Source organism: Cloeon dipterum, unplaced genomic scaffold, assembly GCF_949628265.1.
Source record: "Cloeon dipterum unplaced genomic scaffold, ieCloDipt1.1 scaffold_20_ctg1, whole genome shotgun sequence".
In the NCBI taxonomy this organism is placed as follows: domain Eukaryota; kingdom Metazoa; phylum Arthropoda; class Insecta; order Ephemeroptera; family Baetidae; genus Cloeon; species Cloeon dipterum.
In genome coordinates, this window is record NW_027052682.1 from 45,984 (window position 1) to 64,133 (window position 18,150).

The following is an 18,150-nucleotide window of genomic DNA, read 5'->3' on the forward strand; positions in this document are numbered from 1 at the left end:
GCGGTGCCACGGGGCCTTTGTCAGGCCCAGAAAACCAAAATTGTGGAATGTCCACTTTGCGTTTTTTCAACTTTAAAAATTAATAACTTTGCTCCTGTATGTGCTACGATCGAAAACCGGTGTTCTCCGTGTTCGCCGCCAAATTCTGCGTAGGATAGACACCATCGCCGCCCCAGTGCACCCCTTTGCAAAACTCCCCAATTCCCGTTTTCGAAAAATTTAGGCAAAAAGCACCATTCTTGGCGGCGCCGTAGCGGAACACCTAATGCACCGATTTGGGTGAAACTCTCTGAGAATGAACACCGACCCATGCCTAGCTTTCACAATTAGGCGGCATCTCAGGGTAAACCTCGGTTCGTTAGTAAAATCGCGACAAAAAAGTTGGAAAAATTGGGATTTTTGGAAAATTTCGGCCTCAAAAGCGGCGCCGCATTTCGAAAAATGCTCGGATTTTGCAAAACCGGGTATGCCCAGATGCGCGCTGCTAAACCGAATTTTTTGAGGCCTCAAAGTCCGTCCTGGGTCCCACGCGGCCCCGGCTAGGCCCCAAAAACCGAAATTGTGGAATGTCCATTTCGCGTTTTTCACACTTTAAACGGGAATAACTTTGCGCCTGTTCGTGCTACGATCAAAAACCGGTGTTCTGCGTGTTCGCAACAAAATTCTGCATAGGATCGAAATTGCCGCCACCCCCGTCCTCCCCCTGCAACCCCCGGTGCCTCAAAATGCACGAAAATAGTGGTTTTTCGGTTTTATTTTTTTATTAATTCGCCTATGGGAATGATGGCGGTTTTGCCCATCGGAATCTCGGTTTGGCACCCCCCCGCGTCGGCCACCCTGGTTCGGGGGTTGATCGGGGCCGAATTGCCGATTTTTTTACACAGGAAGATAGGGACGCCTCCTACGTCGGGGGCCCCTGCGGGGCCCCCGCGGGCCCGGCGGGCGGCTCCTCCGGGGGACCTCGGCCACTCGGGGGGCGGGTCCGGAAACCGCCCCCGGCCATAATTGATTCCCAAAAAGCTTGCACGCGTCGCGTATTAGTATAGTAGAACAAGCGTTGCACGCTTGGCGCTGCGCGCGCCGACGGCCGCTTCGCGGCCGCCCTCCGGGCCTCCGGCCCTCCCGGCTGCGCGCGCCGCGGGGACCTCCGGTCCCCGCGGCGCCTGCCGCCCTGCGGGCGCGTGACGACCGGGGCGGGCGGGCAGAACGTTCGCGAGGTGTGAATCTCTGGCATTTTTCGCGAATCGCGTCGAGAGTCTGCGAAGTGGCGAGCGGTGGGGTCTGAGAGATCCTCGGCGTTAAAAAAAATCGCGAAAAGTTGGTCCCGGGCGGATTTCAGGTCGGCCTACCCTTGGAAAGATTGTCAGGTTGGGTTAGGTGGAAGGGATAGCGAAGACGAATTGATAGAGATCTCGCGGGCTGAAATCCGTTGATCCGTTGAATTTATTTGAAAATTACACCGTGGCGCCGAAGCGGCGTCGTCGAAATCTCAAATATCGCAAGAAAACGACGAAATTGATGGAGATATCACGCCAAAGTGACAATAGGAAGCAACGGCAGTTTCAAAGCCGGCGAATCCGGCGAAAAGCAGAAATCAGGTCGCGCGACCTGGGGAAGGTCGGGAATGGCTGAAGGTTAAATTTCGTCGTCAGGTACAGTCAAATGTGGCCAAAATCGAAGAAAATGCGTTAAAAACTGGCTGCGGGAAGGATCTCAGGTCGGGATACCCTGAGAAAGGTTGTCAGGGTAGGTCATTTTGTTAAGCTCGATGATACCTTTCATTTGAGACCTCTTTTGTCAAAATCCATTTACGCGTTCAATTGCTCAAGAAAAACCGTGTTTTTCGACCGACCGAAGTCGAGCTTTCGTGCGCCGAGCTGGGCGAAAGGAAACGAATCAAAGGGTGATTTTAAATATTATACTATTTCACAATTTTCTAAAACTGGCACTATGAAGGGTTTTTTGAGGAAATTAAAAAGTTGAAATTAATTTTAAAAAATAACAATGGCAATTTATTTCAGGTCTCAGTATTACAAAGGATTGCTTATTACGATTTATTACAATGTGTTTAATACAATTCGATAAATTTACAGTAATTTTATGTGCATTTACATGGAAGTGTCAATTCTATCACAAAAATTAAACATTTTAATTCAAGTCTCATCGATTACAACTATCGCAGATTACATATTACAAATTAAATTACTTTATTCTAAGTCTAATCAGGAATTACAATAATAAGTCTTTATTTATTCAGTCGTTTGAAGTTACAATAATCTAGGTTGCTTTTCAAATACAGTTTAATATTATAAATTCTTAAGTAGGAAGTTACATATTATCAAACAGGAAGAGAAAAAATTAATGAAATTTAAATAAAACACAAATTGGAAATAAGTTGAAAATGAGCGAAAAGTCAGAAAGTAAGGAATGTGTAGTAAATCAGCGTGGCGACCAATCAGATGAGCCAGCTCTTCACACCACCTAGCGTCCAAATCTCTAAAGATCTCCGACGCTCTAGAGAGAAGTGGACGCTTGGTGGCGTGAAGAGCTGGCTCATCCGATTGGTTTCCGCGCTGATTTACTTGAAACCACGACTTGCTCTTAAGTTGGAAGATACATTTCAAACAGGAATGAGAAGAAATTAATGAAACTCAAATGAAACACAAATTGGATATAAGTTGAAAATGAGCGGAAAGTCAGAAAGTAAGTAATATGTAGCAAATCAGCGCGGCGACCAATCAGATGAGCCAGCTCTTCACGCCACCTAGCGTCCAAATCTCTAAAGATCTCCGACGCTCTAGAGAGAAGTGGACGCTTGGTGGCGTGAAGAGCTGGCTCATCCGATTGGTCGCCGCGCTGATTTGCTTGAAACCCCGACTTGCCGCATGGAAAAAAAGGAAATCAAACTAAAGTGTCAATCGAAGGGTCGAATCACTCACTGCATCTGGTCGTCTTCCGAGCTGGTATCTACCTCCATCCAGTGGGTCATCACTCTCAGGAAGTCGGACTCTGGAGGCTGCGAGTGGACTTGGCGAGGATCTTGTTCCCTGGCGCGCAGTTGTGGCTCTTGAGTGCCGAATTGCCCGGTCCGCTGCAAGCCCAGGAACTCAGGTTGGAAGGCAGCGGCGGGTAGGAACGCTCCTTGGTGTTGCAAGCGCTCGGCTTGTTCACGAGCCTCTGTGTTTTGCAGAGCCTCGTTGAGCAGTTCTGGAAGCTGCAAAAGAATAGAGTAAGTTAAATTGTCAAAATTTTAATTCAAATATCAATTACCTGCAACTGCAAGCTCAGGAAACACGATGCCAAGTCGTCGTTGTCCTCGTCGTCCAACCTCAGCCTGGCCGGTGTCCTCTTTGGTGGAGGTGGGTTGTCCTGAAACAGAAAAATTTAAAGTGTCATAGTATGAATTGCAAGCGTATTTCAAAGTGTCTTACCGATCCCGGCGTGTTGGAGACCGCGGCCGCCCTTTTGTTGCTGGTCCCTGATGTTGAAGGCCCGGCGTCTCGAAGGTCCGTTTCGGAGATCTTGAAGTTGGGATGTCTCTTCAGCCAATTCTGCTCTGCCATCTTCTTGAAGTGGCCGACGCTAGCAGGATTTTCAGCGTCGAACTTTGTGAAGACAGAGAAATCGGCGCCGTCGTCCAAGAAGTCTTCACTGTTGAAACGGGACCTCCAGTCGGCTGTTGGCAGTGATGTTTGGGGCTGCATCTGGAGATGTTCGTTTTCCCGCCTCATGTCCTCAAAGAAGATCTCCGTCAGGCGCTCCTGCTGGCGGTCCTCTCGTTCCTGAGTGTTGAGGTTGCTGGCGACGCTCGGGGAACGATGATGTTCATTTTCCCGTCGAATGTCCTCAAAGTAGACCTCCATCAGGCGCTCTTGCTGGCGCTCGTCTCGTTCCTGGGTGTTGAGGTTGCTGGTGATCCTCGGGGAACGGAGGACGTGCACGATCGCTGAGGCGCACAGCTCGTCCAGGTCTTCTTGCGGCATCGGCTCCCAGTTGTCGTCGTCCTCGTCGACCAAGTCCGCGATGTCATCAGGATGGGAGCCGCGGCCATCAAACGTGAACTCGTTCATCACTTCCTGGCTGAAGAATCGCTGCTGGAATCTCTGCCTGGGCGATCCTTCTTGAGGCATTGGTGGACGTCCACGTTCGCGGTCGCGCTGAAAGCAAAGGGATGATTTAATTTACCAACTGTGTACTTTTTTCAGGTGTTTTTTCTAACTTTTCAGATGTTGTTAATTTAAATTTTCAGGTTATTTTCAGGTTAAATAATATTTCAGGTTTGTTAAAGTATTTCTCTCACCTGTGCGAGCTCCTCCATGAAGGTGGCCAAGTTCAAATCAGCTTGAGCAGCGTCGACGGGCTCTTCCAGCGGGGTCAAAGGGCGGGGCGGTCGCCAGTTGACGTCTTCGTCCTCTTCGTCACCGTCGTCCATCTCGTAGTCGTCGTCGTCGTCGTAGTCGTCGTCGTCGTCGTCGTCATCCTCGCCGTCGTCGTCCTCTCTGTCGTCGTCTTCATCCTGTCCATCATCAGACACGGCAGGCTCCACAACGCAGTTGTCCTGGAAAATGAAAAGAAACGATCAATAAAAGTTTGGAAATTTACCTTTTGTCTGAAACTCACATGTCCTGTGAAAAGCTGGACAGGAGGAGGAACTTCTTCTTCCGGCCGTGGTGGTGCCGGCGGTTCCTCGAGGTTCCACAGGTGATGGCGGACCGCGTTGTGGGTGAACCATGCCCCGGTGTCCGGATGCCGTCCCTGCCTGTCGTCCGGACACAGCACCATCCTGATGTCCTGAGCTCTACGTACTCTGCTGAGAGCGACGTAGAGCTTGCCGTGGTCGGACAGATATCTGCGGAGAAAAACGCCGACCTGAAATCAAAGTTGGAGAACAAAGTTAGAATATATATGTGATTGCAACGTTTGATGAACAACTAACCTTGCGCAGAGTCATGCCCTGGCTCTTGTTGATGGTCATGGCGAACGCAATCTTGAGAGGAAACTGAATTCTTCTCATCTTGACGAGCGGGCTGACATCTCCGATGAATTCGATCCTCGGCAGCTCGATGACGCGTCCTCTAATCCGGTCGGCACCGCTGAGAACTCTCACCCTGACCCTGTTTCTGGTGAAGTCCTCGACGCAAACCCTGGTGCCATTGACGATCCCGCTGGCGACGTCAAGGTTTCGGATGATGATGGCAATGGCACCGACCCTGATGTTAAGGTCGTGGTAGGGCAGGCCGGGAGGGTTCAGGATGTGGAGTTCGTCCAGCTGGATGAGGCGGCGGTCTTCGGGAAGGTCTCCACCGTCGTCGACGAGAGGGTTGTTGGGATCGTCGTCGACAACGCTGTCCTCGGACAGCAGGACTGAAACCTCTTCAGGTCCCGCCATCTTGGCCAAGATCTGAAAGCATAAGAACATAAAACACATTCGTTAATGTAAATCACAATTTTAAATACGTTTTAAGAAGCACAAAGTTGTGCAAATTCCCTTCAAGTTTATATAAATATCAAGTCTAATATTCAGTTTCAAACTTACGCGGTTGTTGATCTTCCGGCAGTCATCGTTCTTGGCTGTCAGGATGGCGCAGTCCTCGCCCTCAACAGACGGATCGTCGCCGAAGGTCCAGTGGATCAACTGGTCCAGGTTGTTGTTGGGCAGGATCCACTCGTCAGGGACGACAAAGGAACCTTCGGGAAGTTCTGGAGGGCACGGGTGGGAACCTTCGCCGATGGTCTTGAGAAGCTGGGCGAAGTCGCGCTCGTCCTCGTTGGCCCTCATGTTCTCTGTCAGATGGAGGACCTGGCACTGCGCCAACAGCTCGGAGTTCCTGAAGTGGATCTCGTCAACTGTCTCGTTCTGATTGGGGATCGGACACAGTTGACGGAGATCCCCTCCAAAGAGCACCGGGCAGCCTCCAAACGGCGAAGTTGACTCAGGGTCCTTGGCTCGCGTGAACAGCCTGTCCGCCGCCTTGTAGGCGTTCACGGACGCCATCGTGACCTCGTCGATGATCGCGAGGCTGGCACCCTGAACCAACTTGTAGCTGCGAACAGACAAACACAAAATATGGTTATTTTCAGATTCAAAAAATTGTTTGCACATTTATTTCTTACTTTGTAGACTGGGGCTGAAGGTGAGACTCCGAGTCCCTGGTGAGAGGGATGGGCAGGCCAAGGGCAGAGTGAAGGGTGCGTCCGTTGTCGAGAAGGGCGGCCGCGACTCCGGTGAACGCCATGTTGATGGTGGACATGCCCATCAGCGCCAGCTTCTGCACGATGACTCTGTACGTGTGGGTCTTGCCGGTGCCGGCTGGACCTTCCATGAAGAAGAGCCGGCACTGGTCGAGGTGGTCGGGCGACGAGTAGTCCAGCACGGCCTCCATGATGGTGTCCACCACCTGCTGCTGTTGGACGTTCAGTCTGTCGTACTGATCTGAAATCAAAGTCGTTGGGGTGATTGTTAATAAAGATAATTCCGAGTTAAAATTCTGAAAAAGAAATCTCACCTTGGACAGCAGCACCGTCAGGGATGACGTCGTCGTCCACTGCCTCGTCCACCGTCATGTCGTCATCGATGGTGGCGCGGAGCTCGTCGATGTTGATCTCCGCGAACAGCTCCTCGTCCAGGGGAGCGTTGTTGAGCAGCAGCTTCCTGGCGAGGTAGCGCAGCACGCGGAGTCGACTTCCTTCAGGGTCGCGTCTCAGGTGGAATTCGCCGACCAAGCTCTCCCAAACTTGCTCGAAGAGCTGAGCCGGCCTTGCTGGTGCTGCGTGGAGGAGCAAGAGGAGAAACAGGATGCGCATGGCGAACGGCGTCGCTTCCATCCCCGCCGCCTCCCGCAGGCAGTTGAGGTGCTCAAGGTCGTTGCGAGCAAGTCCCAGGGCCACAGCTGCCTCGCGGAAGGTGGCGTACTCAACCCCATCAACGGTTTTGGCGTCCTGGTAGCTGTGAAAAAAAGAAAGGTCGTGAAGAGAATAAATTGGTAAATATATTTTAAAGAACCAACCTGGTGATGAACGCTCTGTGTTGAACGATGGCGCGCAGCCAGTACCGTTGGATGTTCTTGGGGCTGACGGTGGAGACGACGCCGATGATCTTCTCGCCTCCCCTCTTGCGGCGTGTCCAGACGCGGTCCTTGTCATTCCACACGTAGTGTTGAGGCAGCTCCACAAATTTGATGCGGTTCAGCAGGGCGAGCTCCTCAGGGTCAAGCGCGTTCCTGCAGACGTCCATGAAACCGAGGAACCTTGTATTCTTGAGAGGCCGTGTGGCAGCCTCGACGATCGCCTCCTGTCCACGCGCCCTCCAGAAGACCGGCGTCTCCTCCTCAGTGTGTACCTTCAAGTCGTACACCTGTGGGAAAAAATGAAAAACAAACAACATTACACTCAGACAATGCGCACACAAATTGTCGATTCAACTCACCGTGAACAACATGTCCTTCATGGGAAGCTGAAGAGTGCGCCAGGTTGCCTCTGTGGACGTCGTGTACATGCAATCCAAGGTCTTCTTGATCTCGTTGACGCAGAGGATGCCGTTGCAAGGTTCGTCGTCGTCTTCCTCCGCCTCCACCTCCGCCTCCTGGGCGTTGTCGTTGGGGGCGCCGCCGCTGATGTAGTTGCGCACCTCCATGCTGAGAGCCATCCGATCACGACGGGTCAGCCGGTTCGCGTTCTGGAACAATTGCAAAAATTTCAAAGTGTTAGCATCAAAATTTCTCAAAGTTGTAGAAATGAGATAAACTCACCCGAATGCGATGCCCTGTCGTTCGCGCAGTCTGCTCGATGACCGCCATGTCCGGGCCCTTCGTGATGTACTTGACAATGTAGCGAACTTGCTTCATGTTCACGAAGGGCATGACGTTAATGTGGCATCGCATCGTCTTCAGGAGGAGCGGGTTGTACGGGACAACGTGCTGGTTGGTATACTCGTTGCCCCGAACTTTGATCTTGCGTCCGTCGTCCAGTCGCCTCAGCTGGACGAACCCGCGCCCGTCGTTGAGGACAGTCTCGTCGCGGAACGGTGCAGGAAAACCTTTCTTGCAGACTCCACCTCTGCCGCCAGCACAGAGGTAGGTGCACCGATGCAGCATATATCTCTTCACGGTGTCATGAAGTTCAGGGTCGCGGTGTTCGTCAGGGATGGAGGTGGACACGTAGGCATCGACGTCACCAGGGTTAACCAACTGAAACAGACATAGAAGCAAAGAATTAAAACTAAATTCAAGTTCAGGTTTTGACTTAAAACTCACCGGTGAGCTGGTCGTCAGGATGAGATGGATGTGGGGAAGTCCTCGTTTCTGGAATTCTGTAACAAAGATGTAATTAGTGACGTGTCCCATTACCTGATCGTCCAGCAGCATCTTCTTCAGCTTCAGCACTTTGGCCCAGAATGCCCGGCACACGATGTCGCTGTTGAGGGAGCCGTCATTGGAGTCGAAGCCTGGGATGTCGTCAAACTCCAGCTCGCGTGGGTTGGCCGTCATCGTGACGAAGAAAGTGGGAACACCGGTTCTCTGGAACATAAGAAAAGTGTTTTAATTAATGTTTTTCTTTTCAGCTTAGCATTTCGTCAGGTTTGTATAAGTATTGGACAAATTTTTTCAGGTTTTTTCAAGTTTATATCGAAAATTATTGAATTTTAAACGAATTTGCAAATTGTTTATCGTAATTTACCTTGATGGAAGCAATGGCATGTTGGAACAGAGTCTTCATCGCCTCGTCCCCGTACTGGAAGCTCCTCGGCAGGACGACGGATCTGCCGACCTCGTAACTCATGTCGTCCGCAATCTTCTCCATGTACTCCACCAAGTCCCTCCTTGAGGCAAACATGAGCTCTTGGTCCAATCCGTACTCGAGGAAGCTGAAACGGTTCTGGTTGATTCGGACCCACTGGTCGATGACAAATTGCTGCGTCAGGGTCCCGCAGTTCAGCTCAACCTGCAGAGGACGTCGCCGGTACATCTTGAACCTGAAAAGTTTTTCATTAGTGGTTTTTCATGGATGAATTGGATTAAACTTACTTGTAGAACTCGTTCATTGTGACGCGATTTCTTGTGGCGGTGACGTTGGGTCCGACGTGCTGGATGTTCGGGTGCCAACCGACGACTCCTCTGGGATACATCAACGGGTAGACGAGGGCGTCACGGTTCGGGTCGGTCGGCTTCAGGCGCACTCGCTGTCCATCTTTGACGACGAAGGTGTTCATACCGTCTGGCTCACCACCTGCCGCAAAGAGTGCCGCCACCTCGTTCTCTTCTGCCGGCAGCGCGTGGGTGTTGTGGCGCAAGGTGACCTTGTCTCTGTTGGGATTCTTGAAGACGATGGTGACTTCGCCCACGGTACCGTTGTTCCTCAGTTCTTCGTCGATGTACATGTGCGCCAGGGAGAACATCTTGAAGTAGGGATTGTTTTCTTCCATGTACTCGACGATTGTGGCGACGACATCTTCTGGAGGTTTTTGGTGCGTCAAACCTCCGACCACCTGCTCAGCCACCCTCTGGGGGGTGACAAAGCCAATCAGCTGGCAGTTGCGGCGCTGCTGGACTCCCGGTCGTCCGCCTGCTGCGGTGCCCGCCTCGTTCGCCGCTGGCCTGGGATCGAGCGGTGGCAGGTAGGCGTGCGTCTGGCCGTGGATTTTGTAGATATTTGGCGCGCGTCTTCCTGGTGTCGTTGGGAATTGCACGCGTTTGGCCTCGAACTGAGCAGGGGCGATCTGAAAGCAACAAAGAGCAAAGGCAATGATGAAGACACGAATAATTAAAATATTTCAATTTTCAGGTTTGGCGAAAATAACTTCAGGTCAATAGTGCAAAATTAGTTTTTTAATTCTCAATTATAATGTTCGCTAATTTTATTTTAACTTTCTTTTCAGGTGATTTCAGGTAAGTTATTTCAGGTTGCGATTGATAAAATTTTTCAAGATCAGTAATATAAATATAAACTCACCAAAAGGTTGATGGTGCGGACGTGTCTTTTGTGATCTCGAAGCACAAACACCAACTCTTCAGGATAATCTTCAGCGGGAAGAATGGGAACCTTTCCCCTCGTGCAGCAAGTGTACAGACCTCGTGCGATGTCATCAGGAGTGAGTTCTGCTGGGAAGAACCAAGCCCGGCAGTGGCGGCACCTGTAGATCCCGCCGTCGTTGTCGGGGTCACCGCCAAAGGTCCCGAGCGGAAACCTTTGGACAAAGTCGGGCAGCGGTCCTCGCGCTGCGTTGTAAGTGCCCTCGCGAACTGCCCTGTTGTAGTTCAAGATGTCGCGTTCACCTCTGAGGCCTCTTGGAGGTTGAGCTGGCCGCCGCGGGTCAGGGTGGTAGTCGTGGTTGTCCTGCTGAAATTCAGGTTTGTTCAAAGTAGCTGCAAACAGTTTACAATAAAAAAAATACCTGGATCACGATGGGCACAACTTGATGTCTTGGCACTGGAAGACCAACCGCTCTCAACACGCCTACAGGTGGCTGATAGGGCGAATCATGTTGATCTTCAGGCGTCAAAACTGGTGTCGCGGCTTCACCCTCACTTCCGTCATCGGCATCAGCAGGTCCACCGTTGTCGTCGTCGCCGCCAGAGTCGCCAGGGTCATCTGAGCCGCCAGGGCCACCTGGGCCGCCAGGGGCGTTGACGACTTGAACGTCAGCAGCCACAATTGGACCCGCGTCGGCCACACCTCCCAGGCTGGTATCGGAAGTGTTGACAGATGAGGCAGCTGACAAACTGGAAAAAATTTGAATAAAATGATGTTAAAAATTAAAGATTATTATTAACAAACCGGCTTGAAATGCGGCGCGATGTTCGGCGGCGCGCCGGATCTCTCACCACCTCTGCAGGGTCAGGATGCTCGTCGTCATCAAGCTGGACAGCATCAAGTTGAGACCTTTCCCTATTTGAACAAAGTTCATTAAAATAAAGCAAAATATAATTTTTCAAAAATAATACCTGGTGCCTCTGACTCTTGGAGCACTTGTTGTCCTCGCTGCAGCGGGAGCACTCCTTCCCCTGGGTTTCTTGCGATTTCCGTCGGTTTCCTGACCGACCGCAAGAGGTGGAACTCGCGCAGATGACGTTGTAGATGACGCTGATGACCTGGAAAAGATATAAAAGTGGTAAAATGAAGTTGAAAATCGTAATACAGAAAACCAACCTGCTGGCAATCCTCCTGGATCGTCGGCGCTGTGTTGGTTCCTGAGCGACGACCTCAGGCTGCGCATTGGGAGCATCCTCTTGGCTGGGAAATTTAAAAGTTAATTTTTCAATTACACCGTTTTAAATTAAAAAAAATTGAAATTTACCTCATTGCCAGCCTCCTAGCGAACTCAGCGGCGACTCTCTCCATGAACATCGTGTTCGCCAACCGCGCCAGACCTGCCATGTCTGTTGGCTGGAATGAGAAGATTTCGCAAAATTTAGTCATCCAATTCGTCCACAACAATGGAAAAGTATAAGTAAACGCAATAATTTCATAATAATTATATGACTCACCAGTTCCCTTGGTGGAGCTGGCAGATTCCTTGGTGTTCCTCTTTCTTGAGGTGCATCTGCAGGTGGAACACTGGGCGGTGGCAAACTGGGCTCGGATACACTCGAATCTTGAGTTTTTCGTTGAAAACATTGTGGGCGATTGACTTTTCTTGGGCGGCCTCCTTTATTCCGCGCACCTAAACGAATAATCAAGAAAAAAATTAATATTCAAATTAGAATACAATGGAATTCAGGAATATATTAGTAGATTTATTGAAAGAGCATGTCACCTTGAATGGTGTCGTTCTTGTTTTGGCCGCTCTCTGGCCGCTCTTGACTTTCTTGATCGTCTTCTTGACGACTTTCTTGGTGGACAACAGGAACATCTTGTGGTGGCAAACTGGGCTGGGTAGCTTTGGAACTCTGTGTGTTGGACTGAAAGCTTCCTGGGTTCTTATGTTTTTTTGGACGGCCACGTGGTTTTTGGGCACCTAAACCAAAAATAATGAATACAAATGAACATGATATATTAGAAAGCATTTGGGTTTGAAGTTTAAAGTAGTTATAATGAAAAAACATGTCACCTTGAATGGTTTCGCCGTTGTTTTGGTCGCTTCTCACCAACTCTTCACTTTCTTGAGGTTCATCATCTACTTGATCATCTGGTGGTGGCAAACTGGGCTCGGAGACACTTGCACTTGGGGTCTCGCTCCTCCAAGATTGGGGACGTTTGTCTGTTTTTTTTGGACGTCCACGTCCACGTCCACGTCCACGTCCACGTCCACGTCCACGTCCACGTCCACGTCCTCTTTGATCACCTAAATGGAAAATCATAAGAAAAAATGAACATGAAATATTGAGAAAGTAGTTGAATTGAGGAAGAAATTATAATATTTAAATAAAAATCATGTCACCTTCATTGGTTTCTGTGTTGTATTGGCCGCTCACCAACCACTGGCCAACGTCGATCTGCTCTACTTGATGTGGTAGGCCTTCGACAGGCGCTCGCGACGACACCGAAGTTGAGGTCGATGACGATGATGTGTCCCGACTTGACACGCTGGACGTTGCGGTTCTTGGTCTTGGAGCAGGCTTTTTGAACACCGACTGGGACCCAGTGTTGACGGTGCTGGTGTCTGCCACTTCTTCAGTCCGTTGAGTTTTGGCGGAAGATGTTGAAGCTGACTCGGTGCTCTTGGGCTTCTTCTTGAAGCCACCTCTGTACTTTTTTGGCCTCGGCATCTAGAAACACAATTGAGAATAGAAAACGGATAATCATTAGAAATGCAATTAAAAATTTTGTTATTGAAAAAAACATAAAAAGATTAATTTCCTGAAAGCGATAATTGAAAGACATGAAGAAAATATTATTAAAATATCATATACTGCTGCACGTTCCTCCACCTGTAAATTTTAGAGACAGATCATAGAATTATTTGAAAACAAACATTTCAAACAAATTCGGAATATTATTAAAAACACACATCATCGCATGAAAACAATTTTCATAAAATCCTTTCTTTCCGCAGAGGGAGTATACAATTCGCTAACGCTGCTGGCCAATTTCCAGGCCAGCCAAAAATTTCCTAACGCGAAATATGAGGCATAAAAAATTTTCAGCTGCTTCCTCCTTTCCGCGGAGGGAGTAAAAAATTTCAAAACGTGGCTGGCCAATTTCACGGCCAGCTAAAATTGTTCTAACGCAAAATTTCAGGCAAAAAAAATTTTACAGCAGCTCCCTCCTTTCCGCGGAGGGAGTAATTGATTTCCTAACGCGGCTGGCCAATTTCCTGGCCAGCAAAAATTGTTTTACTAAGAAATTCCGTCAAAAAAAAATTTTACAGCAGCTCCCTCCTTTCCGCGGAGGGAGTAAATGATTCTCTAACGCGGCTGGCCAATTCCACGGCCAGCAAAAATTGTTTAACTAAGAAATTCCTTCTAAAAATAATTTTACAGCAGCTCCCTCCTTTCCGCGGAGGGAGTAAATGATTCTGTAACGCGGCTGGCCAATTCCACGGCCAGCAAAAATTGTTTTACTAAGAAATTCCGTCAAAAAAAATTTTTACAGCAGCTCCCTCCTTTCCACGGAGGGAGTAAATGATTCCCTAACGCGGCTGGCCAATTCCCTGGCCAGCAAAAATTGTTTTACTAAGAAATTCCGCCAAAAAAAAATTTTACAGCAGCTCCCTCCTTTCCGCGGAGGGAGTAACTGATTCTGTAACGCGGCTGGCCAATTCCACGGCCAGCAAAAATTGTTTTACTAAGAAATTCCGTAAAAAAAAATTTTTACAGCAGCTCCCTCCTTTCCACGGAGGGAGTAATTGATTTCCTGGCGCTGCTGGCCAATTCCCTGGCCAGCAAAAATTGTTTTACTAAGCAAATCCTTCTAAAAAAATTCTACAGCACCTCCCTCCTTTCCGCGGAGGGAGTAAATGATTCCCTAACGCAGCTGGCCAATTCCACGGCCAGCAAAAATTGTTTAACTAAGAAATTCCTTCTAAAAATAATTTTACAGCAGCTCCCTCCTTTCCGCGGAGGGAGTAATTGATTCCCTAACGCGGCTGGCCAATTTCCTGGCCAGCAAAAATTGTTTTACTAAGAAATTCCGCCAAAAAAAAATTCTACAGCAGCTCCCTCCTTTCCACGGAGGGAGTAAATGATTCTGTAACGCGGCTGGCCAATTCCACGGCCAGCAAAAATTGTTTTACTAAGAAATTCCGTCAAAAAAAATTTTTACAGCAGCTCCCTCCTTTCCGCGGAGGGAGTAAATGATTCTGTAACGCGGCTGGCCAATTCCACGGCCAGCAAAAATTGTTTTACTAAGAAATTCCGTCAAAAAAAATTTTTACAGCAGCTCCCTCCTTTCCACGGAGGGAGTAAATGATTCCCTAACGCGGCTGGCCAATTCCCTGGCCAGCAAAAATTGTTTTACTAAGAAATTCCGCCAAAAAAAAATTTTACAGCAGCTCCCTCCTTTCCGCGGAGGGAGTAACTGATTCTGTAACGCGGCTGGCCAATTCCACGGCCAGCAAAAATTGTTTTACTAAGAAATTCCGTAAAAAAAAATTTTTACAGCAGCTCCCTCCTTTCCACGGAGGGAGTAATTGATTTCCTGGCGCTGCTGGCCAATTCCCTGGCCAGCAAAAATTGTTCTTCTAAGAAATTCCTTGAAAAAAATTTTTACAGCGGCTCCCTCCTTTCCGCGGAGGGAGTATTTGATTTCCTGACGCTGCTGGCCAATTCCACGGCCAGCAAAAATTGTTATGCTAAGAAATTCCTTGAAAAAAAATTTTACAGCAGCTCCCTCCTTTCCGCGGAGGGAGTAAATAATTTCCTGACGCGGCTGGCCAATTCCCTGGCCAGCAAAAATTGTTTTACTAAGAAATTCCGCCAAAAAAAAATTTTACAGCGGCTCCCTCCTTTCCACGGAGGGAGTAAATAATTTCCTGACGCGGCTGGCCAATTCCCTGGCCAGCAAAAATTGTTCTTCTAAGAAATTCCATGAAAAAAATATTTTACAGCAGCTCCCTCCTTTCCGCGGAGGGAGTAAATGATTCTCTAACGCGGCTGGCCAATTCCCTGGCCAGCAAAAATTGTTTTACTAAGAAATTCCGTAAAAAAAAAATTTTACAGCAGCTCCCTCCTTTCCGCGGAGGGAGTAAATGATTCTGTAACGCGGCTGGCCAATTCCACGGCCAGCAAAAATTGTTTTACTAAGAAATTCCGTCAAAAAAAATTTTTACAGCAGCTCCCTCCTTTCCACGGAGGGAGTAAATGATTCCCTAACGCGGCTGGCCAATTCCCTGGCCAGCAAAAATTGTTTTACTAAGAAATTCCGCCAAAAAAAAATTTTACAGCAGCTCCCTCCTTTCCGCGGAGGGAGTAACTGATTCTGTAACGCGGCTGGCCAATTCCACGGCCAGCAAAAATTGTTTTACTAAGAAATTCCGTAAAAAAAAAATTTTTACAGCAGCTCCCTCCTTTCCACGGAGGGAGTAATTGATTTCCTGGCGCTGCTGGCCAATTCCCTGGCCAGCAAAAATTGTTTTACTAAGCAAATCCTTCTAAAAAAATTCTACAGCACCTCCCTCCTTTCCGCGGAGGGAGTAAATGATTCCCTAACGCGGCTGGCCAATTCCACGGCCAGCAAAAATTGTTTTACTAAGAAATTCCTTCTAAAAAAAATTTTACAGCAGCTCCCTCCTTTCCGCGGAGGGAGTAATTGATTCCCTAACGCGGCTGGCCAATTTCCTGGCCAGCAAAAATTGTTTTACTAAGAAATTCCGCCAAAAAAAAATTCTACAGCACCTCCCTCCTTTCCGCGGAGGGAGTATTTGATTTCCTGACGCGGCTGGCCAATTCCACGGCCAGCAAAAATTGTTTTACTAAGAAATTCCGTAAAAAAAAATTTACAGCAGCTCCCTCCTTTCCGCGGAGGGAGTAAATGATTCCGTAACGCTGCTGGCCAATTTCCTGGCCAGCAAAAATTGTTCTTCTAAGAAATTCCTTGAAAAAAATTTTTACAGCGGCTCCCTCCTTTCCGCGGAGGGAGTATTTGATTTCCTGACGCAGCTGGCCAATTCCACGGCCAGCAAAAATTGTTCTTGTAAGAAATTCCATGAAAAAAATATTTTACAGCAGCTCCCTCCTTTCCGCGGAGGGAGTAAATAATTTCCTAACACTGCTGGCCAATTTCCTGGCCAGCAAAAATTATTCTAACGCGAAATTTGGGGTAAAAAAAAATTTTCAGCGGCTCCCTCCTTTCCACGGAGGGAGTAAATAATTTCCTAACACTGCTGGCCAGTTCCACGGCCAGCAAAAATTATTCTAATGCGAAATTTGGGGTAAAAAAAAATTTTTCAGCGGCTCCCTCCTTTCCGCGGAGGGAGTAAATAATTTCCTGACGCGGCTGGCCAATTCCCTGGCCAGCAAAAATTGTTTTACTAAGAAATTCCATCGAAAAAAATTTTTACAGCGGCTCCCTCCTTTCCACGGAGGGAGTAAATAATTTCCTGACGCGGCTGGCCAATTCCCTGGCCAGCAAAAATTGTTTTACTAAGAAATTCCATCGAAAAAAAATTTTACAGCGGCTCCCTCCTTTCCACGGAGGGAGTAAATAATTTCCTGACGCGGCTGGCCAATTCCCTGGCCAGCAAAAATTGTTCTTCTAAGAAATTCCATGAAAAAATATTTTTCAGCGGCTCCCTCCTTTCCGCGGAGGGAGTAAATAATTTCGTAACACTGCTGGCCAATTTCCCGGCCAGCAAAAATTGTTATACTAAGATATTCCTTTAAAAAAAAATTTTACAGCAGCTCCCTCCTTTCCGCGGAGGGAGTAAATAATTTCCTAACACTGCTGGCCAATTTCCTGGCCAGCAAAAATTATTTTAATGCTAAATTTAGGGTAAAAAAAATTTTTCAGCAGCTCCCTCCTTTCGGCGGAGGGAGTAAATAATTTCGTAACACTGCTGGCCAATTTCCCGGCCAGCAAAAATTGTTATACTAAGATATTCCTTCAAAAAAAATTTTTACAGCGGCTCCCTCCTTTCCGCGGAGGGAGTAAATAATTTCCTAACACTGCTGGCCAATTTCCTGGCCAGCAAAAATTGTTATACTAAGATATTCCTTTAAAAAAAAATTTTACAGCAGCTCCCTCCTTTCCGCGGAGGGAGTAAATAATTTCCTAACACTGCTGGCCAATTTCCTGGCCAGCAAAAATTGTTATACTAAGATATTCCTTTAAAAAAAATTTTTACAGCGGCTCCCTCCTTTCCGCGGAGGGAGTATTTGATTTCCTGACGCTGCTGGCCAATTCCACGGCCAGCAAAAATTGTTATGCTAAGAAATTCCTTGAAAAAAAATTTTACAGCAGCTCCCTCCTTTCCGCGGAGGGAGTAAATAATTTCCTGACGCGGCTGGCCAATTCCCTGGCCAGCAAAAATTGTTTTACTAAGAAATTCCGCCAAAAAAAAATTTTACAGCGGCTCCCTCCTTTCCACGGAGGGAGTAAATAATTTCCTGACGCGGCTGGCCAATTCCCTGGCCAGCAAAAATTGTTCTTCTAAGAAATTCCATGAAAAAAATATTTTACAGCAGCTCCCTCCTTTCCGCGGAGGGAGTAACTGATTCTCTAACGCGGCTGGCCAATTCCCTGGCCAGCAAAAATTGTTTTACTAAGAAATTCCGTAAAAAAAAAATTTTACAGCAGCTCCCTCCTTTCCGCGGAGGGAGTAAATGATTCTGTAACGCGGCTGGCCAATTCCACGGCCAGCAAAAATTGTTTTACTAAGAAATTCCGTCAAAAAAAATTTTTACAGCAGCTCCCTCCTTTCCACGGAGGGAGTAAATGATTCCCTAACGCGGCTGGCCAATTCCCTGGCCAGCAAAAATTGTTTTACTAAGAAATTCCGCCAAAAAAAAATTTTACAGCAGCTCCCTCCTTTCCGCGGAGGGAGTAACTGATTCTGTAACGCGGCTGGCCAATTCCACGGCCAGCAAAAATTGTTTTACTAAGAAATTCCGTAAAAAAAAAATTTTTACAGCAGCTCCCTCCTTTCCACGGAGGGAGTAATTGATTTCCTGGCGCTGCTGGCCAATTCCCTGGCCAGCAAAAATTGTTTTACTAAGCAAATCCTTCTAAAAAAATTCTACAGCACCTCCCTCCTTTCCGCGGAGGGAGTAAATGATT

General features: G+C 48.1%; 2 protein-coding genes across 2 annotated transcripts in view; both read right to left on the bottom strand.

Annotated features, from left to right (window-relative positions):
- The window catches only part of LOC135947647 (uncharacterized), a 47,582-nt gene that overhangs the window by 25,456 nt on the left and 3,976 nt on the right, over positions 1 to 18,150 (bottom strand). Inside the window, exon 3 of the mRNA XM_065496524.1 lies at positions 12,377 to 12,704. Within this exon, the coding sequence (XP_065352596.1) occupies positions 12,377 to 12,704 (328 nt within the window). The remainder of the gene's footprint in view (positions 1 to 12,376; positions 12,705 to 18,150) is intronic.
- On the bottom strand, positions 2,356 to 12,109 carry LOC135947651 (uncharacterized). Its single transcript, XM_065496527.1, has 24 exons — positions 12,088 to 12,109; positions 11,753 to 11,953; positions 11,484 to 11,659; positions 11,294 to 11,382; positions 11,146 to 11,229; positions 10,941 to 11,087; positions 10,774 to 10,884; positions 10,391 to 10,718; positions 9,949 to 10,335; positions 9,024 to 9,715; positions 8,677 to 8,971; positions 8,253 to 8,516; positions 7,749 to 8,186; positions 7,427 to 7,675; positions 7,008 to 7,354; positions 6,507 to 6,946; positions 6,115 to 6,433; positions 5,537 to 6,044; positions 4,937 to 5,401; positions 4,621 to 4,869; positions 4,301 to 4,558; positions 3,432 to 4,157; positions 3,271 to 3,369; positions 2,356 to 3,214 (listed from the first exon to the last, which is right to left on the bottom strand). Exons 1-24 carry the CDS (start codon positions 12,107 to 12,109, stop codon positions 2,936 to 2,938), a joined length of 7,173 nt encoding a protein of 2,390 aa, XP_065352599.1. The 3' UTR covers positions 2,356 to 2,935.

Bases quoted from the DNA above. Each gene is read 5' to 3' on its own strand.
- LOC135947651 (XM_065496527.1), bottom strand. From the start codon at position 12,109: ATGAACCTCAAGAAAGTGAAGA. The intron at 11,383-11,483 runs GTGAGTCATATA...TTCTCATTCCAG, and splicing joins CAGCTCCACCAAGGGAACTG to CCAACAGACATGGCAGGTCT. The intron at 8,187-8,252 runs GTGAGTTTTAAG...TGTCTGTTTCAG, and splicing joins TCCTGACGACCAGCTCACCG to TTGGTTAACCCTGGTGACGT.